This window comes from Carcharhinus amblyrhynchos, chromosome 10 (assembly GCF_965287045.1).
Source record: "Carcharhinus amblyrhynchos chromosome 10, sCarAmb.v2.hapA, whole genome shotgun sequence".
In the NCBI taxonomy this organism is placed as follows: domain Eukaryota; kingdom Metazoa; phylum Chordata; class Chondrichthyes; order Carcharhiniformes; family Carcharhinidae; genus Carcharhinus; species Carcharhinus amblyrhynchos.
The window spans coordinates 73,660,991-73,684,967 of NC_137333.1; the positions used below are offsets into that span (position 1 = coordinate 73,660,991).

At 43.2% G+C, this 23,977-nt stretch overlaps 1 protein-coding gene across 1 annotated transcript in view; it reads left to right on the top strand.

Moving 5' to 3' along the window:
- LOC145349063 (anoctamin-7-like) overlaps positions 1-20,285 on the top strand; it is a 59,246-nt gene extending 38,961 nt beyond the window's left edge. Inside the window, exons 17-21 of the mRNA XM_080197343.1 lie at positions 1,362-1,491; positions 5,825-5,958; positions 6,559-6,639; positions 11,496-11,552; positions 16,304-20,285. Of these exons, the coding sequence (XP_080053469.1) occupies positions 1,362-1,491; positions 5,825-5,958; positions 6,559-6,639; positions 11,496-11,534 (384 nt within the window). The 3' untranslated portion in view covers positions 11,535-11,552; positions 16,304-20,285. The remainder of the gene's footprint in view (positions 1-1,361; positions 1,492-5,824; positions 5,959-6,558; positions 6,640-11,495; positions 11,553-16,303) is intronic.
- Positions 20,286-23,977: the final 3,692 nt, after the last annotated feature.

Here is a 23,977-nt window from a genome sequence, read left to right on the forward strand (position 1 = left end):
TCCTATCCATCCCATTCATCATCTTATACGTCTCAATGAGATCTCCCCTCATTCTTCTAAACTCTAACGAGTACAAGCCTAGTTTATTCAGCCTCTCCTCATAGCTCAATCCCCTCAACTCCGGTATCAGCCTAGTAAACCTCCTCTGCACTCCCTCCAGGGCCAAAATATCCTTGCGCAGGTGCGGCGCCCAAAACTGCACACAGTACTCCAGCTGCGGCCTCACCAATGCCCTATACAGCTGCAGCAAGACCTCCCTACTTTTATATTCAATCCCCCTCACTATGAAGGCCAGCATCCCATTCGCCTTCCTGACCACCTGCTGCACCTGCAAGCTGGGTTTTTGCGACTCATGCACAAGGACCCCGAGGTCCCTCTGCACCGTCGCCTGCTGCAGTTTTTCGCCACGTAAGTAATAGTCCTTCCTACCATTCTTCCTACCAAAGTGGACAGAGATGAGGAGGCATTTGTTCACCCAAAGAGTGTGAGCTTGTGGAATTCATTATCATAGGAAATAGTTGATGCCAAAACATTGAATGTACTCAAGGAGTGGCCAGACATACCCAGACTCCCACCTGTGGTATCAAAGGATTGCGTCCAGTATAGTTCATAAAGATACAGGAATTAGGTGCATTAATAAATACTATATTCCTTACCTACAGAGATCAAGATGTATCTAGGAATGGCAACATCATCCTAGACCCCAAGCAAAAGTTCTGCTCTTGTGACAATTATCTGGAATTGAGAGCAGATGCCTAAGAAAAGTTGTTAGCTATTTACAGGATGTACAGCTGCCATTCAAAATCAATGTATATGATGTTGATTGTTTTTTGCAATGTTGATGAAAAGCACTATTGTGTTCAATTTAAAAGTGTTCCAGAGATGTCTCTTGTGTTTTTGTTCTTGTGATAACCCACATTCTACTTTTTTACAAAGTGAAATAAAAATAAATATTATGGCCAGAATTTTTCATCATTCTCACCCTTCTGGCCTCTCCAAGAGTGTACTCTCACCACTGACTCCCCAGTGGCAAGAATGCATTGAGTAGATAACCCTGTTGACAGTGGTGGGGATCAGAAGATCCCACTGGTGGCCAGTGGTGGGCTACTTCTGACACTGCAAAGCACGTCACGGGGTTGGGGAAAATCCCACTCCATAAATCAGTACACAATTAATTTTGGTCCGTTGTAAAATACGTTAGAATATTCATCTGTAGTTGAGGACATGCAGTGACTTCAGTTTGAGAAATAAAACATATGTAGAATGTTGTGATTGAAATGTTCAAATTTATCTTGGACAGACCACAATGAATTATTTAAATTGAAGATAGTTTTTTAAGTTCTTTGCTATCTGGTTTACAGCTTTTTGCAGTCTCCTTCCCACTGGGACCATTTATTTTCTTCTCAACCATCTTTTGCGATATACATGTGGACGCTAAACGATTGTTACGGATGTACAAACGTCCCATCGCTCATATGGCTCAAGATCTTGGTAAGGAATTGACATTGATTCCCTGTTGGATAAATCTCCAGCTTCCCTTCCATGCTTTTCCTGTCAACATCTGATGAGATTATTGAGGCATTCAGTGCTGGCCCTTTGTAGGCAGCAACTTCAATTGCCCCACCTCACTCTCTCATCATCCTTCTCACCCCAAATTTGGCTTAGCGCCAAATTCTACGTCCTCTCTTGCAGCGGCAGTGGTGCATACATGGCTGGACAATTCTGGCCTAAGTGTGGGTGGATTGCGATCTGGATCACACTGAGCCACCCGGTGGAATCTCACCAATTTTTCTCACCAGGGACAACACTTAGAAATTATTTGGAAGAATAGTTCCCAGTCTTTCTCACTATCATAGAGATAGGATCTATGCTTGGCCCATTCCTATTGCCCATCTAGATGCTGCTCTTCAACAACTTCACAGTGTTAGTTTTCACATTCACGCTGATGACACACAGCTCCACCTCACCACCACCACCTGTCTTGGCTCTTGTACTGTGCCACTGGAGAATGTACCACCACTAAGGACTCCTCCAACTATTCCTCTGCACCCACTCCCCTCCCTGCCCCTGCTCTGACCATTAATTATCAGACTGCTTATCCGACATCTGGATGAGCATCCCAGGACTGGAAATTCCCTCCCAAGGTCAACGGATCTTTAAAGAGTCCACCAGATTTTCTGTCCCGCCCACTATGATTTCCCCAGTGGGTGGGTCAGGAAAGTTCCACCCATTGTTTTCATACCTTACTCCAGATTCTCTTCCCCAGCTACTGGGTCCATCCCATTCCCTAGTAACAGTCTGAGATGAAACCAGTCTGTTCACAACCTTGTCATGACATTTGCCCCCGAGATAAGATTCATATTTGCATACTTGCACCATCACCAAGACCTCATTTCCATCTTCATAATATTGCCCGAATTAGCTCATACCTTAATCCATGTGCCACTGAAATCTTATTCATGCCTTTGTTATCTTTAAACTTGATCATTCCAATGCATTTCTGGCTGGTCTCTCACATTTGACCATCTGTAAATTTGAGGTTATCCAAATCTCTGCTGCCTGTGTCTTAACTCACACCAGATCCCAATCGCCTGCCACCACCTAGCTCGCTGACCTCTGACTCTGGTCCCATGACCATCCCCAATGTTAATAGCTGCACCATTTATACCTGTGCTTCCAGTTGCCTAGGCCCATAGCTCTCTTATTTCCTCCCTAAACCTCCCTGCCTCACTGCTTTGCTTCCCTTCTTTAACACATTCCTTAAAATCTACCTCTTTGACCAAGCTTTTTGTCACCTACTATCTCCTTACATGGTTCACTGTCTTGTTTTGGAATGCTCCTGTGAAGGAGAGTTTTATGACATTAAAGGTGCTATATAGATACACGCTGCTGTTGTTGTATTAGTGCTGTAGTGAAGGAAACTGCAGGAGGCGTCTATACAAAGAGGTGTTACAACTTGTTGAGATTGTAAATAACATGTTAATTCCTCACTAACCTTAACATTGTTTCATTATAACATTGCTGATAAGATAGGCAACACCATATCCATTCAATTTTGCATTGTTCACTGTTAGGTAGTTTATCAGAGAGTTCCTGTTCTGTGGCCTGCACATCCTACATGCTGATAATGTACCTGCACACCAATTTTCACTAGTCCACTCTCCCTTCTGTTCTAGACTGAGATGCAGCCAATGGACAGTGTTACTGCCCTCCCCACTTTTCCCTGTGTCACTGGGGTTAGTGTACTGCCACCAAAAACACCTTCAGCTGCTCCTCTGTCCCCGCTCCCCTCCTGACACCCACTCGGACTGTCCCCACTGTTCAGCTGCTCCAACACCAAAACCATCTCCTGCCACCTGATAGGGCATACTGGCAAGTGTAATCTGATTTGCATTATTTACATTTATACTTCCTTTAGATTTATAATTGTGTTTTAACTTGAAAGTTAAAACAATTTGGGAAAGCAAGTATTGAGCAATGCGCAGTATTTCAGCTTACCCTGTTGTTTAGTTTTTCTGACAAGAAATCTCTAAAAGAATCCAACTAAAGCTTTTACATTCATTGTAATGGGAAAATTTGATGAGCTTAACATTGTTTCATTTACAGAATCAGAATTATTACAGTATAGAAGGAGGCCATTCAGCCCACTTTGCCCACACTGGCTCTCTGTATCACCATTCCCCCACCTTCTCCTCATAACTCTGCACTTTCTTCCTTTTCAGTAACAATCCGGTTCGCTCTTGAATACCTTGATCGAGCCTGCCTCAAGGCAGTGCATTCAAAATCCTAATGATTCACTGAGTGAAAAACTTTCTCTTCACATCTTGAATGTTTCTTTTGCCCATCGCCTTCAATTTGTGTCCTCTGCTTCTTGATCCTTCCACCAGTGGGCACAGATTTTCCCCACCTACTCTGTCCAGACTATTTTGAGCACTTTATCAAATCAATAATGTTGTGGGGATGGGGAAATGTCCATGGGGGCTAGGGGGAGGCATTACCTGGCCTGGGAAGAATGTGACAGGGAGCAACATCCTATCATTTCTTTTCTGTGTGTGCGCAATTGGAGGCGCTGATCGGAGCTGCAGGGTTTCGGGCACATTCAGCCCCTCCCCCAGGCGCTGATCGGAGCGGCAGGGTTTCGGGCACATTCAGCCCCTCCCCCAGGCGCTGATCGGAGCTGCAGGGTTTCGGGCACATTCAGCCCCTCCCCCAGGCGCTGATTGGAGCTGCAGGGTTTCGGGCACATTCAGCCCCTCCCCCAGGCGCTGATTGGAGCGGCAGGGTTTCGGGCACATTCAGCCCCTCCCCCAGGCGCTGATCGGAGCAGCAGGGTTTCGGGCACATTCAGCCCCTCCCCCAGGCGCTGATCGGAGCGGCAGGGTTTCGGGCACATTCAGCCCCTCCCACAGGTGCGATTCCGACTTGTTGATATTTTTTCAGGCAGAGTGCGTAACGGGTGCCTGAGAACAGGTCTTAAAATCGGATCTGAAAGACTCCCAGTTTCAAGTCTGCCCAGCACTTAAAATCAAAATGGTAAAATAGGGCCCTCGACTTCTTCAATCTGTTGCATGACTGAAGTTCTTTAAAGCTGTACTGTCCAAGAACGAAACCCCAACTTTGAGAGCTATTATTGGAGAGCATCTGGATTACCTATGACTGGCAACTCATGAATTGAACAGAGAAAATGGCCTGCCCAATTCTTTGGAATTATTTGGGCTACTTGCTGTTTTTATATAAGCTGCATCTTTTATTATGTAAAGGTTGACACAGTTTCTGTGCAAGCTCCAGTGTTTGTCAGTGCAGATACAATCTATCACATATTTCATATCAGTAAGTAATCACATCACTCGGAAGGATTATTGTTCACGAAATTTTCCTTGGAACAAATTTGAATACAGGCTATTCCCAGTTGACAACACAGACCTTATGTGGCACTCACTTTATTTATTCAATCAGTCATATCCTTGCAGCACTATTAATTTTATCAAATCTTGATTTATTTACCCTGAATAACAACATTCTCTATGCACCTTATTCTTGTGATCATACTACACAGGCTGTCCATTCTGCTCTGAAACATGCCACAAAGTGCTGATGTTGTTCATCAGCATGGGGTTATTTGTACCAGTCTATATCCCCAGGCTGCTCGCTCCCTGCATCCCACCAGGCTAGAAAGTTTGGAGAACCATTCCATCAACACAGATGCAGATGCTGACAAATCTAATTTCATATTAAAATATTTAATTCCTATGCTAAGATCATCAAAAACACGTGTGTATGCCTCAATAATTTTTTTTAAATTTCCAGTGGTTAACTTTAAAAAACATTAATAATGATGGAAATGAATCTTACTGCTCTTTAACAAGTTTTCCATTTTTAGTTCCTTTCTCTGTGGTTATTACATATGGGGGCAGCACAATGACACAGTGGTCAGCACTGCTGCCTCACAGCGCCAGGGACCCAGGTTCAATTCCCGGCTTAGGTCACTGTCTGCATGGAGTTTGTCCATTTTGCCTGTGTTTGCGTGGGTTTCCTCTGGGTGTTCCGGTTTCCTCCCACACTCCAAACGACATGCTGGTTAGGTGCGTTGGCCATGCTAAATGCTCCCTCAGTGTACCTGAATAGGTGCCAGAATGTGGCGACTAGGGGATTAAGAGATTTAATTGCAATGTTAATGTAAGCCTACTTGTGACTAATAAACTAAACTTAAAAAAAGGCTTAAATGGGAAAATATACCCCCTACTGCTTGTAAAATGTTACAGCACCATGTTTTTCTCTGCTTTGTGGATATGGATCATGACTAACATACATTGTGTATTGTCAGGCCACTGGTTCACAATATTGGATCTAATAAATAACGTAGCTGTGGTGACTAATGGCTGCCTGATCGCATTTACTGCAGACTACGGGAGGGATAAGCCCTTTCATGAAAAGCTTATCATCCTGATTGTGTTTGAGGTATGGTAATTATTTTAGTAAATGCCAATTTACATAATCTGCTGGAGAAACTTCAGTCACAATACTTTTTGGAAAAAGACAAAATAACTAATCTTACTGATATTATGTGCTGTAATTTAAAATATATATCAACGTATCTGATAAATCTCTTGAAGGAGGGAAAAAGCTTGTGACATTTCAATTTTTGTAGCTTTTTTGATAATAAGGACGAAATGGTGGAACAAGGAACTGGGGTGTGCAGTGGGTAGAATGCTGGTCTTTCATTCCAGGACCTGGACTCGAGCGATAAGATGAAAATCTCCTTCTGTTGCCAATTATTTTTATTGCTTTGTGAGGTGTGAGCAACACTAGAAGACTAACATTTGTTGTCCATCTTCCTAGAGGAGCTAGTGATAAGCCACCTTCTTCATTCGCTGCAGTAGGTCAGGTGTAGGTACACTCACAATGCTGTTAGGAAGGAATTTCCAGGATCATGAGCCATTTAGCTTTTACTGAAAATATATTTGTACTAATACAGCACACTTTCTACTGCAGTAGCTTATGCACTTTAACAAATGGTACATAGTGAATATGTAAGAGAATATCTTTTATTTCTTCCAGCATTCTGTGTTTCTAGTGAAATATCTGCTGTCAACTTTCATACCAGATGTTCCTCGACGCATTCAGGTGGCAATAGGAAGGGTGAGTCTTTAATGGCAAAATGTCAATCCAAATTACTTTGAGTTAAAAGTGAAAATGGCCACAGATTTGATAATATTATTTCTGTTTGGCTAATTATAGGAAATGTTACATGTCTAATACTAAATATACTAAAAGAAAATGTGCATAGTGAGATGATTCATCAGGGAAGATCTAAATCTCTGAAATTCCACATGTTTGCTGTGCTTGTTGTAAAATATAATAATGTATAATCACAGAATCATGGATTGTTTAAAGCACAGAAGGCCATTCTACCCATTCTGTTTGTGCCAGATCTCTCTGCAACTCACCATTCTCTCCAAATACTCACATTGTCCTCCAAATTTTTCCTCTTCAGATAATGATCGCATTCTCTTGCGAAAACGATAATTGAATCTGCCTCCACCACACTCTCGGGCAGTGCATTCTAGATCCTAACCTCTTGCTGTCACTTCTTTTGCCAAGCACCTTAAATCTGTGCCCTCTGGTTCTCGATCTTTACACCAAAGAACCACTGAATGGTTCCATCAATGGGAATGCTTTTTTCCTACCTGCTCTGACAAGACTCCTCGTGATTTTGAATGCCTCTTCAAGGAGAACAGCCCCAGCTTCTCTGATCTAGCTATGGTACTGAAGTTTCCCATCTCGTGAAACTTTACTGCACTCTCTCTAATGCCTTCACACTCTTTCTAAAGTGTGGTGGCCAGAACTGGATGTTATACTCCAGCTGAGGACAAACCAGTACTATAATTTCTTTGCTTTTGTATTCTATGACCATAATTATAAAATCCAGAATGGTGTACAGTTTTGTTAATCATACTCTCAACTTGCTCTGCCAACTTTGATGATATACCCCCAGGTCCATCTGCACTTCTACCTGCTTTGGAATATGGCTTTGGCCATATGGCACGACAGACTATATGGTTTATTCCTGCTTCTATTTCTTGTGTTCTTCCTACCAAATGAATCACTTCTCTCCATTGAATTTAATCTGCCATTTTTCCATCTATTCAACCAACCTGTCTATGTCCTTTTGAAGTTCTATACCATCCGTCTCAACAGTTCACAATACTTCCAAATTTTGTGTCATCCACAACTTTTGGAACTGTGCCCTGTGCACTAAAGACTAGATAATTAATAACTATCCAGAAGAGCAGAGATCCTAACACCGACCACAAGGAAACCCCACTAAAAGCTGTCTTTTAGTCTGAAAAACAACCATATGTGACTACTGTTTCCTGTCACTCAGCTAATTTATTATCCCTTTGCCATTGTCCCTTTTGTTCCGTGACCTCTAATTTTGCTCACAGGTCTGTTGTGTGGCTCTTTATCAAATATCTATTGGGTGCTCTCTGTAACATCATCAAAAAAATTCAGGAAAGTTGGTTAAACGTGAGCTGCCCTTAACAAATCCAAGCTGGCTTTCCTTAGCTAACCTGCATTTTTTACTCAATTGACTGTTAATTTTGTCCTAAATTATTATTTCTAAAAGCTTCCTTCATACCACGGCTAAACTGATTGGCCTGTAGTTGTTGGGTTGATCTTTGTTCCCATTTTTTAAACAATTGCAACTTTCCTGTTCTCTAGTGTCAGCCCTGCATCTAAAAGAAGATTGAAAAATTATGCCTCCATAGTTTTCTTTCTTTTGTCCCTCAATATCCTTCGATCATCCCATCTGGTCCTGTTAACTTATCAACTTTAAGTACAACCAGTCTATCACTTTTTTAACCCATCAAATATTTCAACTTCTTCCTCTCACTATGACTTGGGTAATATCTGCCCTGGTAAAGACAGATGCAAATTATTCATTTAGCATCTCAGCCATGCCCTCCTCCTCTATGTGTAAGTGACGTTTAAGGATCTGTCCCAGTCCTCCTTTTACTATCATTTTACTATTCATATGCCTCTAGAAAACCTTTGGATTCCTATTAATGTTAGCTACCAATTTCTTCTCATACGCTCCCTTTGCTTCCCTTGTTTGTATTTTTTCAATTTCTTTCTGGTCTTTCCATATTGAGACTGATTCTCAATTTTAATAATTCACCTGACATCTGTCATATGCATCTTTTTACTTACTTTCTATTACTTTTGTCATCCAGGGAGTTCTGGATTAGTTTCCCTGACCTTCCTCCCCTCACGGGAATATAGCTTGATTCTACCAGAACTCTTTGAGAGTAGCCTATTGTGCGTTTACAATTTTGCTTGCCAATTTTAGATTCCAATTTATCCAGGCCAGCTCTGTTTGCACACACGATTGAAGTTTGCCATCCCACCAAATAATTACTACTGTTACTCTGGATTGCTCTTGATTTTTCTTCATGGTCAACCCAAAGTGATACAATGGTCACTGCATCCTATATGTTCTGTTACTAAACTTGATCCCTTGGCCAACCTGTTCCCCAAGGATCAGGTCGAGAAATATTTCCTTACTTGTTGGATTTGAAACATATTTACATGGGAAATTCTCCGAAACACATTATCCCAGGCAATATTAGGATTAAAGCATCCCCCTCCCCCCCCATTATAACTACTCTATAATTCTTGTACGTCTCTGCACTTTCCTTGCAAATATGCTCCTCAATATCTTTCCCACTAACTGATGTTCTATAGACTACACAAAGCAATGTAATGGTACTTCTATTGTTTCTTAGCTCCAGCTAAGTAGATTCTGTCCTTGACTTCTGAGATATTCTCTTTCTAGAGCACCCTAATGTTCTCTTTAATCAACAAACAAACTTGATCCTTCACTTTCTTCCCTGTCCTCCTTAAACACCTTGTATCCAGGAATATTTAGCATCCAGTCCTTCCTTCTTTGAGGCAAATCTCCATGATTGCCACAACATTTTCACATGATTTACTGTGCTGAGACCTGTTAATCTTATTTATTACATTGTGCACATTCACATACATACACAGTAATACTAATTTGGACTTTATTATATTAACTTTTATTCTGACCTCATCTAATGCCTTACTCATTCCTTCTCTAGTGTTATCTGTCCCTCCCAATTCTCAGTGCACTTTGGTGTTCCTCCCTGATATTAGTTGCTGGTTTCCACATCCCTACAAGTTAATCTAAACCATTCTCAATAGCACTAACAAATAATTCACAAGAAGCTTCTTCTGGCTCTGTTCAGGAGCAACCCATCTTGCCTATACAGGTCCTATCTCCCCCAGACCTTGTCCCAGGTTCCTAGGAATCTAAAATTCTTCTTTCTGAACCATCTCTCCATTTGCACATTAATCTGCTCTGTCCTGCTATTTCTATTCTCACTTGCACATAGCTCTGGGAGTAATCCCGAGATGATTACATTTGAAACCCTGATTGTCAATTTCCCTCCTAGCTTCCTAAACTCTGCCTGCAGGATCTCATCCCTCTTTCTATCTATGTCGCTGGTACCAATGTTGACCATAATCCCTGGCTGTTCACCCTCCCTCTTCAGAGTGTTCTTCAGCTGTTGAGTGATAACTTTGTCCATGGTATCAGGCACCCTGTTCCCATAACTTCAGAATTGCCTTTCACTGTTACTTTTCAATCTTCCTCCTGCTCCCCTTTTACAGCTGAACCAGCTGAAGTGTCATGGACTTGGCTCTGACCATACTACTCTCATCAGTATTCAGAGTGCCACAAGAGTGAGAACCACTCCGAACACTCCTGCACTACCTGCCTGCTCCTTGATTGCCTTACAATCACCCATTCTTTCTCTGCCTGCATATTCTTAAGCTGCAGCATGCCCACATCTATAAACATGCTACCGATGAATCTTTCAGCATTATGGATGCACCACAGTGCCAACATCTACTGCTCAAACTCTAAAAGCTGAAGCTGGAGCTGTTGCAGCTTGTAACACTTTTGCACTTACTGTAAGCCAGGACATGGAATTCTGGAATTCCCATGTGACACAGGATGTGCACTCCGCAGGGTGGCACAGTGGTTAGCACTGCTGCTTCACAGCACCATGGACCTGGATTTGATTCCTGGCTTGGGTCACTGTCTGTGTGGAGTTTGCACATTCTCCCCGTGTCTGTGTGGGTTTCCTCCCATTTTCTGAAATATGCGCTGGTTAGGTGCATTGACCCAAACAGGGCCGGAGTGTGGCGACTCGGGGAATTTCGCAATAACTTCATTGCAGTGTTAATGTAAGCCTTACTTTGTAACTAATAAATAACTTTACTTACTTTACTTTTTATATTCATTGATGGGTTTGCCCTGGAGAGAGGCCCACATTGCTGCTTTTTGGGAATAGCCTCCGAACTAAGTGCCAAATTTGGAACCCCAAAATTCTGAAGAGTCAAATAGGAGGTGGCACAGTGCTTAGCACTGCAGACTCACAGCCCCAGGGACCTGGGGTTGATTCCCGGCTTGGGTCAATGTCTGTGGAATTTGCATGTTCTGCCTGTGTCTGCATGGATTCCTCTGGATTTTCTAGTTTCCTCCCACATTCTGAAAGACATGTTGGTTAGGTTCATTGGCCATGTTAAATTCTCACTCAGTGTACCTGAACAGGCATCAGAGTGTGGCAACTGGGGGATGTTCACAGTAACTTAATTACAGACTTAATGCAAGTCTGCTTGCAAAGTTAATATACTTAAAAAAAAACTTTATAAATCTTATATTGGATTTGAAGCATTAACTCTGTTTCTCTCTCCTTAGATGTTGCTTGACCCACTGAGTATTTCCAGCGTTTTGTTTTTATTTTAAAATCAAATATATGCTTGGCAGAAGCAAGCAAAATTCCAAAATTAAATAAGTTTCTCAGCTCCAAAGTGATTTATCATTTCTGTTTCTGTTGTATATGCCTGTCTGTGCACAAGTGAAGAGTAATACGTAACAGAATTGCATTGTTTTGCTACATTAGGAAAAATATGAAGCACAAAAGAAAATGGAAGCGTCATAGGCAATGTGCAATAAATACGTAAGTAGCTGAAATATTCACCTCATATTCATAATGTTAGTCTTTGCATTGACTGATCGCCCAGTATGTTAATGGTTGCTATAATGTTATGGGGATCTTCTGTGTCTGTGGGGGACATAGAGAGATGAACAATTGTAGGAACAGCAATGAGGAGTTATCAATAGAAAACCATTGTGTCAACTGTTAAATTGTGGCAGAGAATTTCAAATTCAACCTTTGAAGGAACTGGCTCCAAAACTACTTATTCATTTCAATGATGTTTGCCGTAAAAAAAAATGCAAATAAATGCTAAAACGTATCCTAAAGTATTAACTGCCACATCATAGTAATTGATTACCTTGGATTCAATCCTCACTCCAACTACATGGGGCTAATTTTTACAAGTGTGCAGGCCTGTAAAATTGCCCAGATTGCCTTCCCGCTGCGCTCTCGCACTCCCCATGACTTGTTTACAGTTTTATGGAGAGTAGATGACACCCAGGACAGTGCACCTGCCCATGCTCCAATTAAGGTCCTTAAGTGGCCAAATAATGTTAATAAAGACTCCTTCCCATCTAAGCCAGGCAAAGGTGCTTCGAGGACATTGGGTGGGGTATTTGGGGGAGCACTGCAAGTTACACTGTCCAGGCATCAGGCAAAGCTGGGGGCACAGTACAGAACAACTCCATTGTAGGCCCCTCACTCTCCAAGGTCTGAGATCCTTGGATGCCTCCTCCCTTTTTGCCTTCAAATCATCATGACACCCTACCTTCCCTCACTCCCATCACCCTCACTTCTGCCCAGGGCCTCCTGCCCTGACACCCCAGCCTGCACTTATTGTGCCTTGTCTCTGGCACTTTGACTCTGTAATCCCTACAGTGGCCATCAGTCCCAGTAGCACAAAGCTGCCCTGCCAATCTGAGGTGAGACTTGCAAGAAGAGGGAGGCTTGAAATCTCATCTCCAGCCAATTAATGGTGTTGCCCTGATTGGTGGGGGCGCAGAAGCCCGGTCATGGGTAAAAATTCTGCCCATGAACCCATAATTCAGACTAACGTGCCAGTGCTTCACTGAGGGGTGGTGGGTACAATGTGGGAACTGTCATCTTGCAGATGAGATGTAAACTAAGATCCTGTCTGGTTCTTTCTAATGGATGTAAAAGATTCCATGGAAGTAATACAAGAGCAAAATGTTCCCCTGGTGTCATTATCATCTTCAACTGCAGCATTTATATTGTGTGAAGTGTAAGGAGGATAGTGTAGGCCTTCAAAAGCAAATAGATAAGAGGGTGGGACAGGCGGATAGATGGCAGCCAAGGTTCAATGCAGAGAATTGTGAAGTGATTCATTTTGGTAAAAGAACATAAAGAAGACCTGAGTATCGATGTGCATAAGTTATTGAAGGTGGCAAGAAAGGTTGAGAGAATGTTTGAAAAAGCGTATGGTATTCTGGGCTTTCTTAATAGGAGCATAGATTACAAAAATAAGAAGGTTATGTTAAACTTGTGTAAGATACTAGCTTGGCCTCTGCTAGAGGATTGTGTCTTGTTCTGGGTGCTTTGGATGCAAAGGCATTGGGGAAAGTGCAACAAAGATTCATGAGAATGGTCTCAGGGATGAAGAATTTCAGTTATAAAGAGTGTTTTCCTTGGAGAAAAAGTGGAGAGGAAATTTGATTGAGGCATTTGAAATCGTGAGAGGTCATGAAAGGACCAAGAACCAGAGAATACAGATTTAAAGTAAAAGAAGCAAAGGCAATATGAGGAAAATCTTTCACGCAGCGAGTTGTCAGGGTCTGGAATGCACAGCCTAGTGGAGGCTAGTTCAGTTGAAGCATTCATAAGGGAACTGGATGTTATTTGAAAAGGAAGACTGTGCACGGTTATGGGGGGAAAGTGAGAGAATGGCATTAGGTGAATTGTTCATTTAGAGAACTAGTGCAGATATGATGGACTGAATTTAGGAGTCACAGCGTCATGTTGCAACTGTACACAACTCTGGTGCGGCCGCACTTGGAGTATTGTGTGCAGTTCTGGTCCCCACATTATAGGAAGGATGTGGAGGCTTTGGAGAGGGTGCAGAGGAGGTTTACCAGGATGTTGCCTGGTATGGAGGGGAGGTCCTATGAGGAGAGACTGAGGGATTTGGGGTTGTTTTCGCTGGAAAGAAGGCGGCTAAGAGGGGATCTTATTGAAACATATAAGATGATTAGAGGTTTAGATAGGGTGGACAGTGATAGCCTTTTTCCTCTGATGGAAAAATCTAGCACGAGGGGGCATGGCTTTAAATTAAGGGGGGGTAGTTATAGGACGGATGTCAGGGGTAGGTTCTTTACCCAGAGGGTGGTGAGGGATTGGAATGCCCTGCCTGCTGCAGTTGTAAATGCGCCTAGTTTGGGGGCGTTTCCGTGGATAGGTTTATGGATGAAAAGGGATTGGTTTAGGTTAGAGGGTCATTGTTTTTAAACTGGTCGGTGCAACATCATGGGCCGAAGGGCCTGTTCTGCGCTGTAATGTTCTATGTTCTATGTTCTATGAATGGCCACCTTCTGCACGTAATTGATCTCATTGACACACACGGGATCTTGCTGTATGAAATTCACTGCTGCCTTTCTCACCTTTAGAACAATTACTACTCTTCAAAATAAATTTATTAGCTATGAAACACAGAATTTTGTGTAAAATCACTTTCTAACAAGAATGTTGTTTTATCAAAAACTATGTTTTTGATTTGTTCTTCAAATAGTCTAAATATTAAGGTGGTATGGTGGCACAGTGATTAGCACTGCTGCCTCACAGCTCCAGGGACCCGGGTTCAATTCCAGTCTTGGGTGGAGTTTGCACATTCAACTCGTTCTGCATGAGTTTCCTCTGAGTGCTGCAGTTTCCTCCCGCAGTCCAAAGATGTGCACGTTAGGTGGATTGGCCATGCTCAATTGCCTATTAGCATCCCAAGATGTGTAGATTACAGGAATGTGGGTTACAGGAGTAGGGCCTGGGTGGGACTGGATAAAATGCTCAGTTGGAAAGTTGGTGCAGACTTGATGGCCAAATGGCCCCCTTCTGCACAGTAGGGATTCTATGATTAAAGAGTTTGCTTTGTCACTAAGAATAAGAACACTTTGAATATTGCTGAGCAGATGATTCTTTAACATAGGAATTTCTTGTTGCTAGACAAAAGTTCATGATTACAGTGGAACAATTGTTTAAAGTAATGTGGCAACAAACATTCCTTATATTTCAATAAGGGTATTTGGCAATATTTGTTTGTGTGGGTATGCTGTAGTTTTGCAATAGTCTTGTGTTGATTTTGAATTGCAGAGGTGGGGTGTTGGCAAAACGTACTTACACATGTCTATTCAAAGGGCTTAAGGCCTTGACATTGTCACAATGATTCCATTCAAACTTCTAAAACAAGGGAACATGTTAAAATGAGAAAAGTGTTGATTATACCTCATACTATAAATGATAGATAACATTAAAGAACATGAAGGAGAAAAGAGAAGTGACAAATTCTGTTTGTACATTTATGAAATATTTTAGCGCTATTTTAGCGACAGTTTGAATGTTTAGGTGTGCAGAAAAAAAGTCACCACAGAAAACACCAAATGTGTTTTCAGTTGATGCCACAGGGAAACTCAAGTGGTGACTTGGGATGGAGATGGTGAGGAAACAATTTTCACATTGCTGCCTTTGCAGATGCCCATTATAAAAATCAGATGGTTTCTATCTAAGTGAAATACTTAACAGTGTGCAGTCAGTACTAACCACATTGTTGAGTGACTGCACACCTCAGCGGGGGCCCCAAAATTAAAAGTAATCTGGGTTAATGCACCTTTTAAAGGGGAAGTAAGTGCCTAGTGGCTGGAATAGGTGCTGGAAGTCATTCAACAGTTGATTGGAGGTTGGGGAATACGGAATAATAGCAGCACATGGTAGCGAGGGATTACTTAAGGTTTACCAGCGGTACAGTATAGCCCTTGGTTGACCTGGATGCAGTGCAACAAAAAGTTGAGTGACTTGACAGGAATGGCCAAGGCCACTGAATGGATTTTCAAATGTCATATCCTGCGCCTACTACACACATTTGAACTACTAGCCTAAGCTTTTGCTCAGTACACCACACTGTTGTTGCTCAGCCATCAATAATCTCTATCAGTCAGGACTCACACCTGACACATATAAACCTCGCCTCACCCTCAAACACTTAGCATGCTGCAAACCTCACAGCCACATCGGCCAAAACAAATAGCACACTTCCCTCTCTCCTGAGGGACTCTGGAGATAGCCAGTGCTATCAGGTGTTGGAACACAGTTAGGAATGCACAGAGATAGGAGTTTCACTCCCCCTAGGTAGGGATGGAAATAAAACAGCTAAGATACCCACTGTTAAATATTTTCATTGGGCAATGTATTTGAAAGTTCACCCCACAGACCTGTCAAAGGAACTGTTAACAAGGGAAATGTGGACTGTTACAAAGTATTAACTTGTGAACTTAGCCACCCACGGGAAGTAGCCAAGCAATAAGTTAGTCTTGTATCCATCAACTGAACAATGTGAATGGCTATCAGGTAAGGTCAGAACAGGGTTGGGTGGTGATAGGCTCTGTGGCCAATAACCTGTGGGCCACCACATGTGAAAAATGGTTACTCAAGTAGATATCAAAGTGTGCATGGGATCTCTGGCAATACCAAAAAAAACTGACCTACAGGAGAAAGGGAGAAATTGAAAAATGAATAACTGTTATATGTTTGCTTTGCTTTCTTTCCTTTAGATATAAAGGAATTGTCGCTGAAGAGGTACCTGATTTACACTGAAGTTAAATAAACAAAAGATTGTGAGAAAAAGTTTACATGATCTTCCCATAATTAACTGTGTAAGGTGCAAGTAGTGACCAAACAAAACCTAAATTACTGGAGGGAAAAAATATGTTCCAAGTCTCCAGTTGGCAAAAAAAAGCATAAGCGGTGGAGAATCTCAGCTGTTTCCTGGTAGAAAATTGAAGTTTGCTCATCCATCCTTTTTTGATATATTGATAGCCACTGAAATTCTTTATCACCAGCCCCTTCTCTGTTAGTGTCTGCCTTCTCTCCTATTCAATTCTGTTCGGCCTGATGTGCATATCCGGTATTTTTTTTGCTATACACCTGCAGTTTTTATATTTTAAAATATTTTTAAAATAAGCAATTTTACTTTAATAAATCACAAATTCAGGCCAGTTATCTATACTGAAATGGGAAATGTCAAACCTTTGTAAAACAAGTGTCATGTAATGCCAGTTCATGGAATCATGCTCGACACAAGATCTCATGATTGAGCTGTATTTTCAAATCCAGTGCCAAACCCTGTTTGAACATAATGAGCAAAGCTGGCTTGGGTCGTTAGGTGCACTGGCATTGTAACGTGTTCAGGAAGATTCTTGCCAGGATTTAGAGTGAAGATTATCATTTCAAAGCATGAAGTACTGGAATGATAATTACACAGCAGGCTGGTCAGCCTGTGAGCAGAGAGATGTTAAAATGTCAGGATGGGGCGGGTGGGGAGTGGATGTGGAGAGGGGGAGGGGTGCAATCCGTTCAATGTTTGTTTCTGATTTCACTGGAAATACAAAATAAAAGAAATCTTCCTGAACACTTTATGATAATGCCACACATGACCAGAACAACTCATCCACAGTGGTAATTACTTTTGATCATATATCTGCAGAATTACTAAAACTGTCTAATTCTGGCTCGGCATCATCGCCCGACTCCATGCCTACTCAGCTCTTCTGCTGCTGAAACTCTCATCTATGCCTTTGTTACTTTAAGATTTGCCTACCGATTTGATTATTCCAAAGCACTGCTGGTCAGCCACCTGTCTTCAACCCTCCACTGTATTCCAAACCTCCAGTGCACTTGTCGTAATTCATACCAGGTTCCGCTCACTGACCTGCATTGGCTCTCAATTAAACAACACCTTGATTTTAAAATTCTAATCCTATCATAGCCTGTGGCCCTTCCCTTGTTTTGCTCTGTTACCTCCCCTAAGCCCTGCAATCCTCTGAGGTATCTGTGCTCCTCCAATTCTGCCCAATTAAGCATCTCTGCTTGCTCCACCACTGGCAGCTGTGCCTTAAGTCACCTAAGCCTTACGTTCTTCAATTCTCTCCCTCAGCCTCTCCACCTCTGTAACTTGCTTTTCACCTATAAGGCTCTTTGTTAAAACCTACCTTTCGACCAAGCTTTCGAGTCAATATCTTTTTACTTGGTTAGGTGTCAAATTTTGTTTCCGTTGAAGTGCCTTGACAGATTTTACTTTGTTTACATAACTTCAGTGCGGTGTAACTGTAAGCCTACTTGTGACATTAATAAATAAACTTTAAACTTTAACTTTAAAATTTAAGGCACTATATAAATGCAAATGTAAATTGTTGTTATTGAAAGCATCCTTCCTGTTGCCAGCTAGCATTGTTGAAGTCAACATTGGTAACTTCTTGGGCTCCTGCTCCTGACATATTGAGCAGCTTTTTAGTCATTCTATAGATGTGTTCTGGTGAAGTCAGACCCCAGGCGCTGTCCCACTGCATCTTATGATGAGATAATTAAGGACCCCAATGAAAAGATCTTGAGTGGGATTTTCAAGCCACGCCCACTGCCTGGATTATCTGGTCCTGCCATCCATCAGTCAGTGGACTTTAAGATGGGCTGTCCAATCTCCCACGACAGATCCTAACACAACATGGCTAGGAAACACCAGCCCTTGCCTACTCCTCAACATAGTACATGCTTATAACATTAGGCAAATGCCTAGAAATATGAAATGGTGGCACAGCGATTAGCACTGCTGCCTCACAACACCAAGGATCCGGGTTCAGTTCCTGGCTTGGGTCACTGTCTATGCATAGTTTACATGTTCTTCCTGTGTCTGTGTGGGTTCCCTCCAGGTGCTCCGGTTTCCTCCCACCGTCAGAAAGACGTTCTGTTTAGGTGCATTGGCCATACTAAATCTTCCCTCAGCATACTTGAACAGGCAATGGGGTGTGGTGACTAGGGGATTTTCGCAGTAACTTCACTGCAGTGTTAATGTAAGCCTATTTGTGACACTTATAAAGACACTTAAAAAACTTAGTGCTGGCATATGCAGTGTTTACATTATTCTAAAAATTGAAGTATTTGTTCTCTGTTGAATTCATACAATTACAGTTGTTAATTAATAAGATTACAAGACTGTAATAACATTTCTGGAGCAGTGCACTGTTTGCAATGAAGTATATCAATTTTCTGTGTATGATATTTGATCATTGTTATGTTGTTACATATTTGTAATTACAATGCTTTCCTTAGAGACATTAAAAAGAAACCTTGTTTAATAAATGTTTTGGACTTCTTGCTTTGACTTATTTTTTAGGAATTGTTCTGCAGTTGCAGCGTATCACAATAGATTATATGCCTAGGGGAATTGTACTGATAATGTGGCCTGGGATCTATTATTATTAAAAAGAGCCTTTGACACTTAGTAGACTTGCTGTTCTGTATGCCTCCCTGGGCTGATTTACAGCCTTTCTGTGAGTTTTTGAATAAATTAGGATTCACTAGAGGAATTTCACAGTAACTTCATTGCAGTGTTAATGTAAGCCTTATTTGTGACACCAATAAATAAATAAGAACCTTAAACTTCACAGTGACCCAAGCCAGGAACTGAACCCGAATCCCTGGCACTGTGAGGCAGTAGTGCAAACCACTGTGCTGCTGTATCATATTTCTAGGCATGTGCCTAACATTATAAGCATACGTGAGGAGGTAGGCAAGGGCTAGTGTTTTCCATAGCTGTCATCATTCTCTGGCAATGGAGTTCTACCAGGAAGTGAGGATATCCACTCACCTCCCCTCAATAAAAAGAGTCGCTGCCTGAGCTCTGACTCCAAAGTGTTCTTTTCTTTCCTCTCCCTATCTCTCTGGCCCTTTAGAAGCAGCAGCTTTTAAATTGCTGTAGCCTCTGTAGCACAGAGAAACAGTAGAGAGGAGGATTCTGCCCTTAAGCCATCTTGCAAACTAAATTAACCAACTTCCCCCACCCACAGAATAAGTGGTCATGGGACAATGGGAGAGCATGGGCAGGTGGGAACTCTTTCTTGCCAATCCTCTACCATGGCCAGGGATATCCAGCCATGTTTGGATGAATTGTCATTTTGACAATGAATTGAACATTGTTGTTCTGTATTTCACCTATCAGGGTGTGTTATATAATTGAAAGCCTTGGATGGTAAATGATACAGTGGGGAAATTATAGAATCTCTACAGTACAGCGAGAAGCCATTCACCCATCAAGCCCATACCAACACCAATCCCACCCAGGCCCTAACCCCACGTATTTACCCTGTGTAGATTTATTTTCTGGGCTAGTCAAAATTCCACCTGCAGCAGTTTTATTCCAGCATTGAGGTATCCTGCATTGGTGCTGACAAGTGTTTGGGAAGATTTTATAGATAGAAAGTTTATAATTGGAAAAGAATAATATTTATCTGTTGCATTCCCTGTATTACTATTGGATTAGTGATTCATTTCTTAGATTATCAGACAAAGCTGGCAGCGGAATGCCAGGTGTTGAGAGGAAAGCTTTTGATTCCAGGCCGCAGGAACACTGTGGCAATAGTGGTAAGATATTCTCCACCGGCTTAGAGAAAGGAATGTGCTCGTCATTCACAATGTGTTTGGTGCTGTATTCTGATAAGATCGAAGTACATCATGATGATGTTACATAATTGTAAGATGATGTTCCATAATAGCTGACTGGGCAATGGTGGTAGAACAGAGTGACTGCTGAGTTAATTTGCTGAAAGCACGGATGAGGTCCGAGCGTGATTCCCATCCTCCAGGGCTTTTGTATAGAGCTCTCCTTGTTCCTATATAAGCCGATCCTGTTGGGGTTATTCAATCAGAATCCAGTTCTGTGGCTGAACTTTTGCCCCATCTGAAGTGTAACTATGGCCACAATTTTCTCATCACACTGCGCTAATGTTTTAGCAGACCGGGAGAATTGCACATCACCCGATTCATGGAGTTCCTGCAAATGTTCACTCCATGCATCTGTCTCCCAGGCCCAGATTTCCAGTAGTATCTGTGTGCCGCTGGAAGTCGGCTGGGAGGCAGGGCTGGCATTTAAATAGGATTTTATATACTATTAAAATGTCATTAGCAGACCCAGGACTGAAATCTTTAGGCCCCCTAGCATCTCTCACCCCTGCCAGAGTTTCACTCCAGCAGGGATTACACTAACTCCCCACTAACAGGGAATGAGCAACCCAATCCCACTGGAATGAAGGGCGGGCAATCGGAGTCCACCAGGGGGTCAAGGGGTAAGGGCGGGGGGTGGGGGGGGGGGTGTGTCCCTTGGGCATGGGTGCCCTGGCATTGTCAGCCTGTGACCCTTGGCATTGCCCAAAGGGCAAAGTGTCATTGTCCAGAGGGCACCTTGGCGCTGCGCAGTGAGCATGGGGCAGTGTCAAAGGGGCAGGGGGCTATTGGGGGGGTGGGGCATGCTGGAGCTGGGGTAATTGTTGGTTGGGGGGGGAGGTCCCACTGCCACCCTGCTATTGCAATTGATGGGGACAGGGATGAGGCCAACAATCAGGGTGGTCTAGGGGATGTGGTCAGTCAGCAGGGGTGGCCGGGGGGGGGGGGGGGGGGAGGGGAGGTCTGTAGGTGGTCTGCTGGGGGTGGAGAGGGTCTGCCTTGGGGGGGGGTGGGGGTGGCTGGGGGATGATCACTGCTGGGGGGGAGGGTCTAGAGGTTGGGGCAGGCCGGGACAAGGAGATGGCCCACGAATGGACGGGTGGGGGGGGGACTGCAATCGAGCTGTGGGGGAGTTAGGGGGCGGCACTGCGGGGGTCCTGGGATGGCCATTAATCAAGATGACCAGCAAACATGAGGATGACACTTCAGGGCCACTGCCCATGAGCAAAGACCCACTGATTTCAGCCTTTCCAGTGTAAATAGCACCCCCACTGCATGTCATCGAAAACACCTGGAATCAAGGAAGGAGCAACTATGTTACTGTTTCAAAACCTGAATCTTCAGCATAGTCATGTCATGATAGAAGCAATAGGAAGAATATAACGATAATATTGATAGAAATATAACCAGGAAAATGATGAAGATTGCAACACATAATGAAGGCTTTAAGTTGAAATTGATAAAGTTTGGTCTGATTTAACTGGGGCACAAGGGCCTCTTTACAGGACACTGTTTCAGGAGACTCAACAAGCCTGTGAAGGTATCAAAGTAAGAAGTCTCACAACACCAAGTTAAAGTCTACAGGTTTATTTGGTAGCAAACACCACTAGCTTTCGGGGCTCTGCCCCTTCATCAGGTAAGTGGGGAGTTCTGATCACAAACAGGGCAGGAGCTGAGTTAGAAACAGAGATTGGATAGGCTAGGTTTTTCCTTGGAGCAGCGAAGATTGAGAGGGGATTGGATAGAGGTGTATAAGACCTCTATGGGGCGTGGATAGGGTGGATGGGATGCACTTTTTCCATTAGTAGACAGATCAGTAACCGGGGGCATAGATTTAAGGTAAGAGGTAAATAGCTAAGAGGGAAATTGAGGAGAAACTTTCACCCAGAGAGTGGTGGGAGTCTGGAATTCACTGCCTGAAAGGGCACTTGAGTCTGAAACTCTTGTAACATTTAAGAATTGTTTAGATATTCACTTGCACTGGGTTTCCTCCAGGTGCTCCAGTTTCCTCCCACTGTCTGAAAGAATGCTGGTTAGCTGCATTGGCCATGCTAAATTCCCCCTCAGTGTACCCAAAGAGGCACCAGAGTGTGGCAACTGGGGGATTTTCACAGTATCTTCACTGCAGTGCAAATGTAAGCCTACTTGAGCCAATAAATAAACTTTAAAACTTTAGATGCAGGTACACCCATAGAAGGAAGATAAGGGCTGGAATGATGACTGTAAATTTGAAGGCTGACACAACCTTACCTGTCAAACTGTACTGGAATTGTTGATATTTTCACATGAAAACAATGTAACTGTTTAAAAAATTACTTATTATAAAAATACTCTCACCAGAGTCAGCCTGTGTCAGGTGCAGCTGATTATGACATCACTGAAGTGGAAAACTAATGTAATTATTGACGACAGTTACCCAATTATTGGCCAACCATCTACAACGGCAGTGCGAGGCACAGAGTTCAGGAAAATATTCCCTTGTAAGTTATTTTCATAATTGCTTACTTAAATTGTAAAACAACACTGCAGGACACCACAAGAGCTGGAAAACTGCTCCCCACTAATGGGGAGCCGGCAGCCCAATTCAGCTGGAGCGAATGGAGGCCCTGGAGGCCCCCCAGGAGGTTGGGGGTAAGGGGGAGTGTCCCATGGGCATTGCCAACCTGCAGGGGCTGCCAGGGGAGGAGGTGCAGGCAATCGGCAGATCAGGGCTGCCAGGTTGGGGTGCTTGGGGAGCGCGAGGTGAGCCGGGCTAGGGGCGGGGTGGGGGGTACGGTGCCGGGGATGGGGGAAGGCGTGGGGGGAGCGCTGCAATACAGTGATGGAGAGTTGCAGTGCTGGCCAGTGATCAGGAGGCTGGCAGTGTGGGCTACTGAACATGTGCTGATCTCCACTATGACAGATCGACGCATGTGCAGTGACCTGCTCAGCGCTATGCTGCCGGCATCTCCAGTGGATATAGGCCCTGCCCCCAGATTTTCAGTTGAATCCCCCTGTAGTACGCAGAATGTGGCAGATTCATTTTGAAAATCCTGCTAAGCAAAAACCAGTGGGAGTTACTCCAGTTTTTAAGCGAATTCGGCATTTAGAATTTTTTGGGAGAGAATCCTGGCTAAGATCGGTATGATGTGGAAGTAAACCAAATCTGCAAAGGAGACTCACAGCTTGAAAATCCAACAAAATGAAAGTTAGACTGAGACAGTTTTGTGAGTCATGGGAAGAAGAGGGGTGACCGGGGCGGGGGTGGGGGGGTGGGGGTGGGGGGGGGGGGGGGGGGGTTAGCGGTGGGGGGGCAGATTTTTCCATTCCCAGAACGGTGGATTTGAAAGCAGGGATGAGAGTAAATTTGATAAGCTTGTATTTCTTCTCCAATGATTCAGCATCTTTTTTTGCTTTTGCCCGAAATGGGCTGAGGCTAGCACCATTTACCTGTCCAGCAGTGACAACTGGACAATCAAATGAATTTCTATTCAGTTTGGAAAGGTAGAACACCATTCCAGGTATCCTTGTGAATGGTCCACAGCCTATCCCAATGCTGCGTTGGATTGCACATCCCCAGTAGGTTAGGGGAAGGGAGGTGGCCCCCACAACAGGAGGTTGGAGCATGGTGAATGTTCAGGCTATGCTGCAGTTCAGCACAGCATCAATTGGCTAGTTTGCTGTATCGTAACTTTGCCATTGAATTCTGAAACAATAAAGATATGTATCTCCACTGACCACATCCATTCACCTTT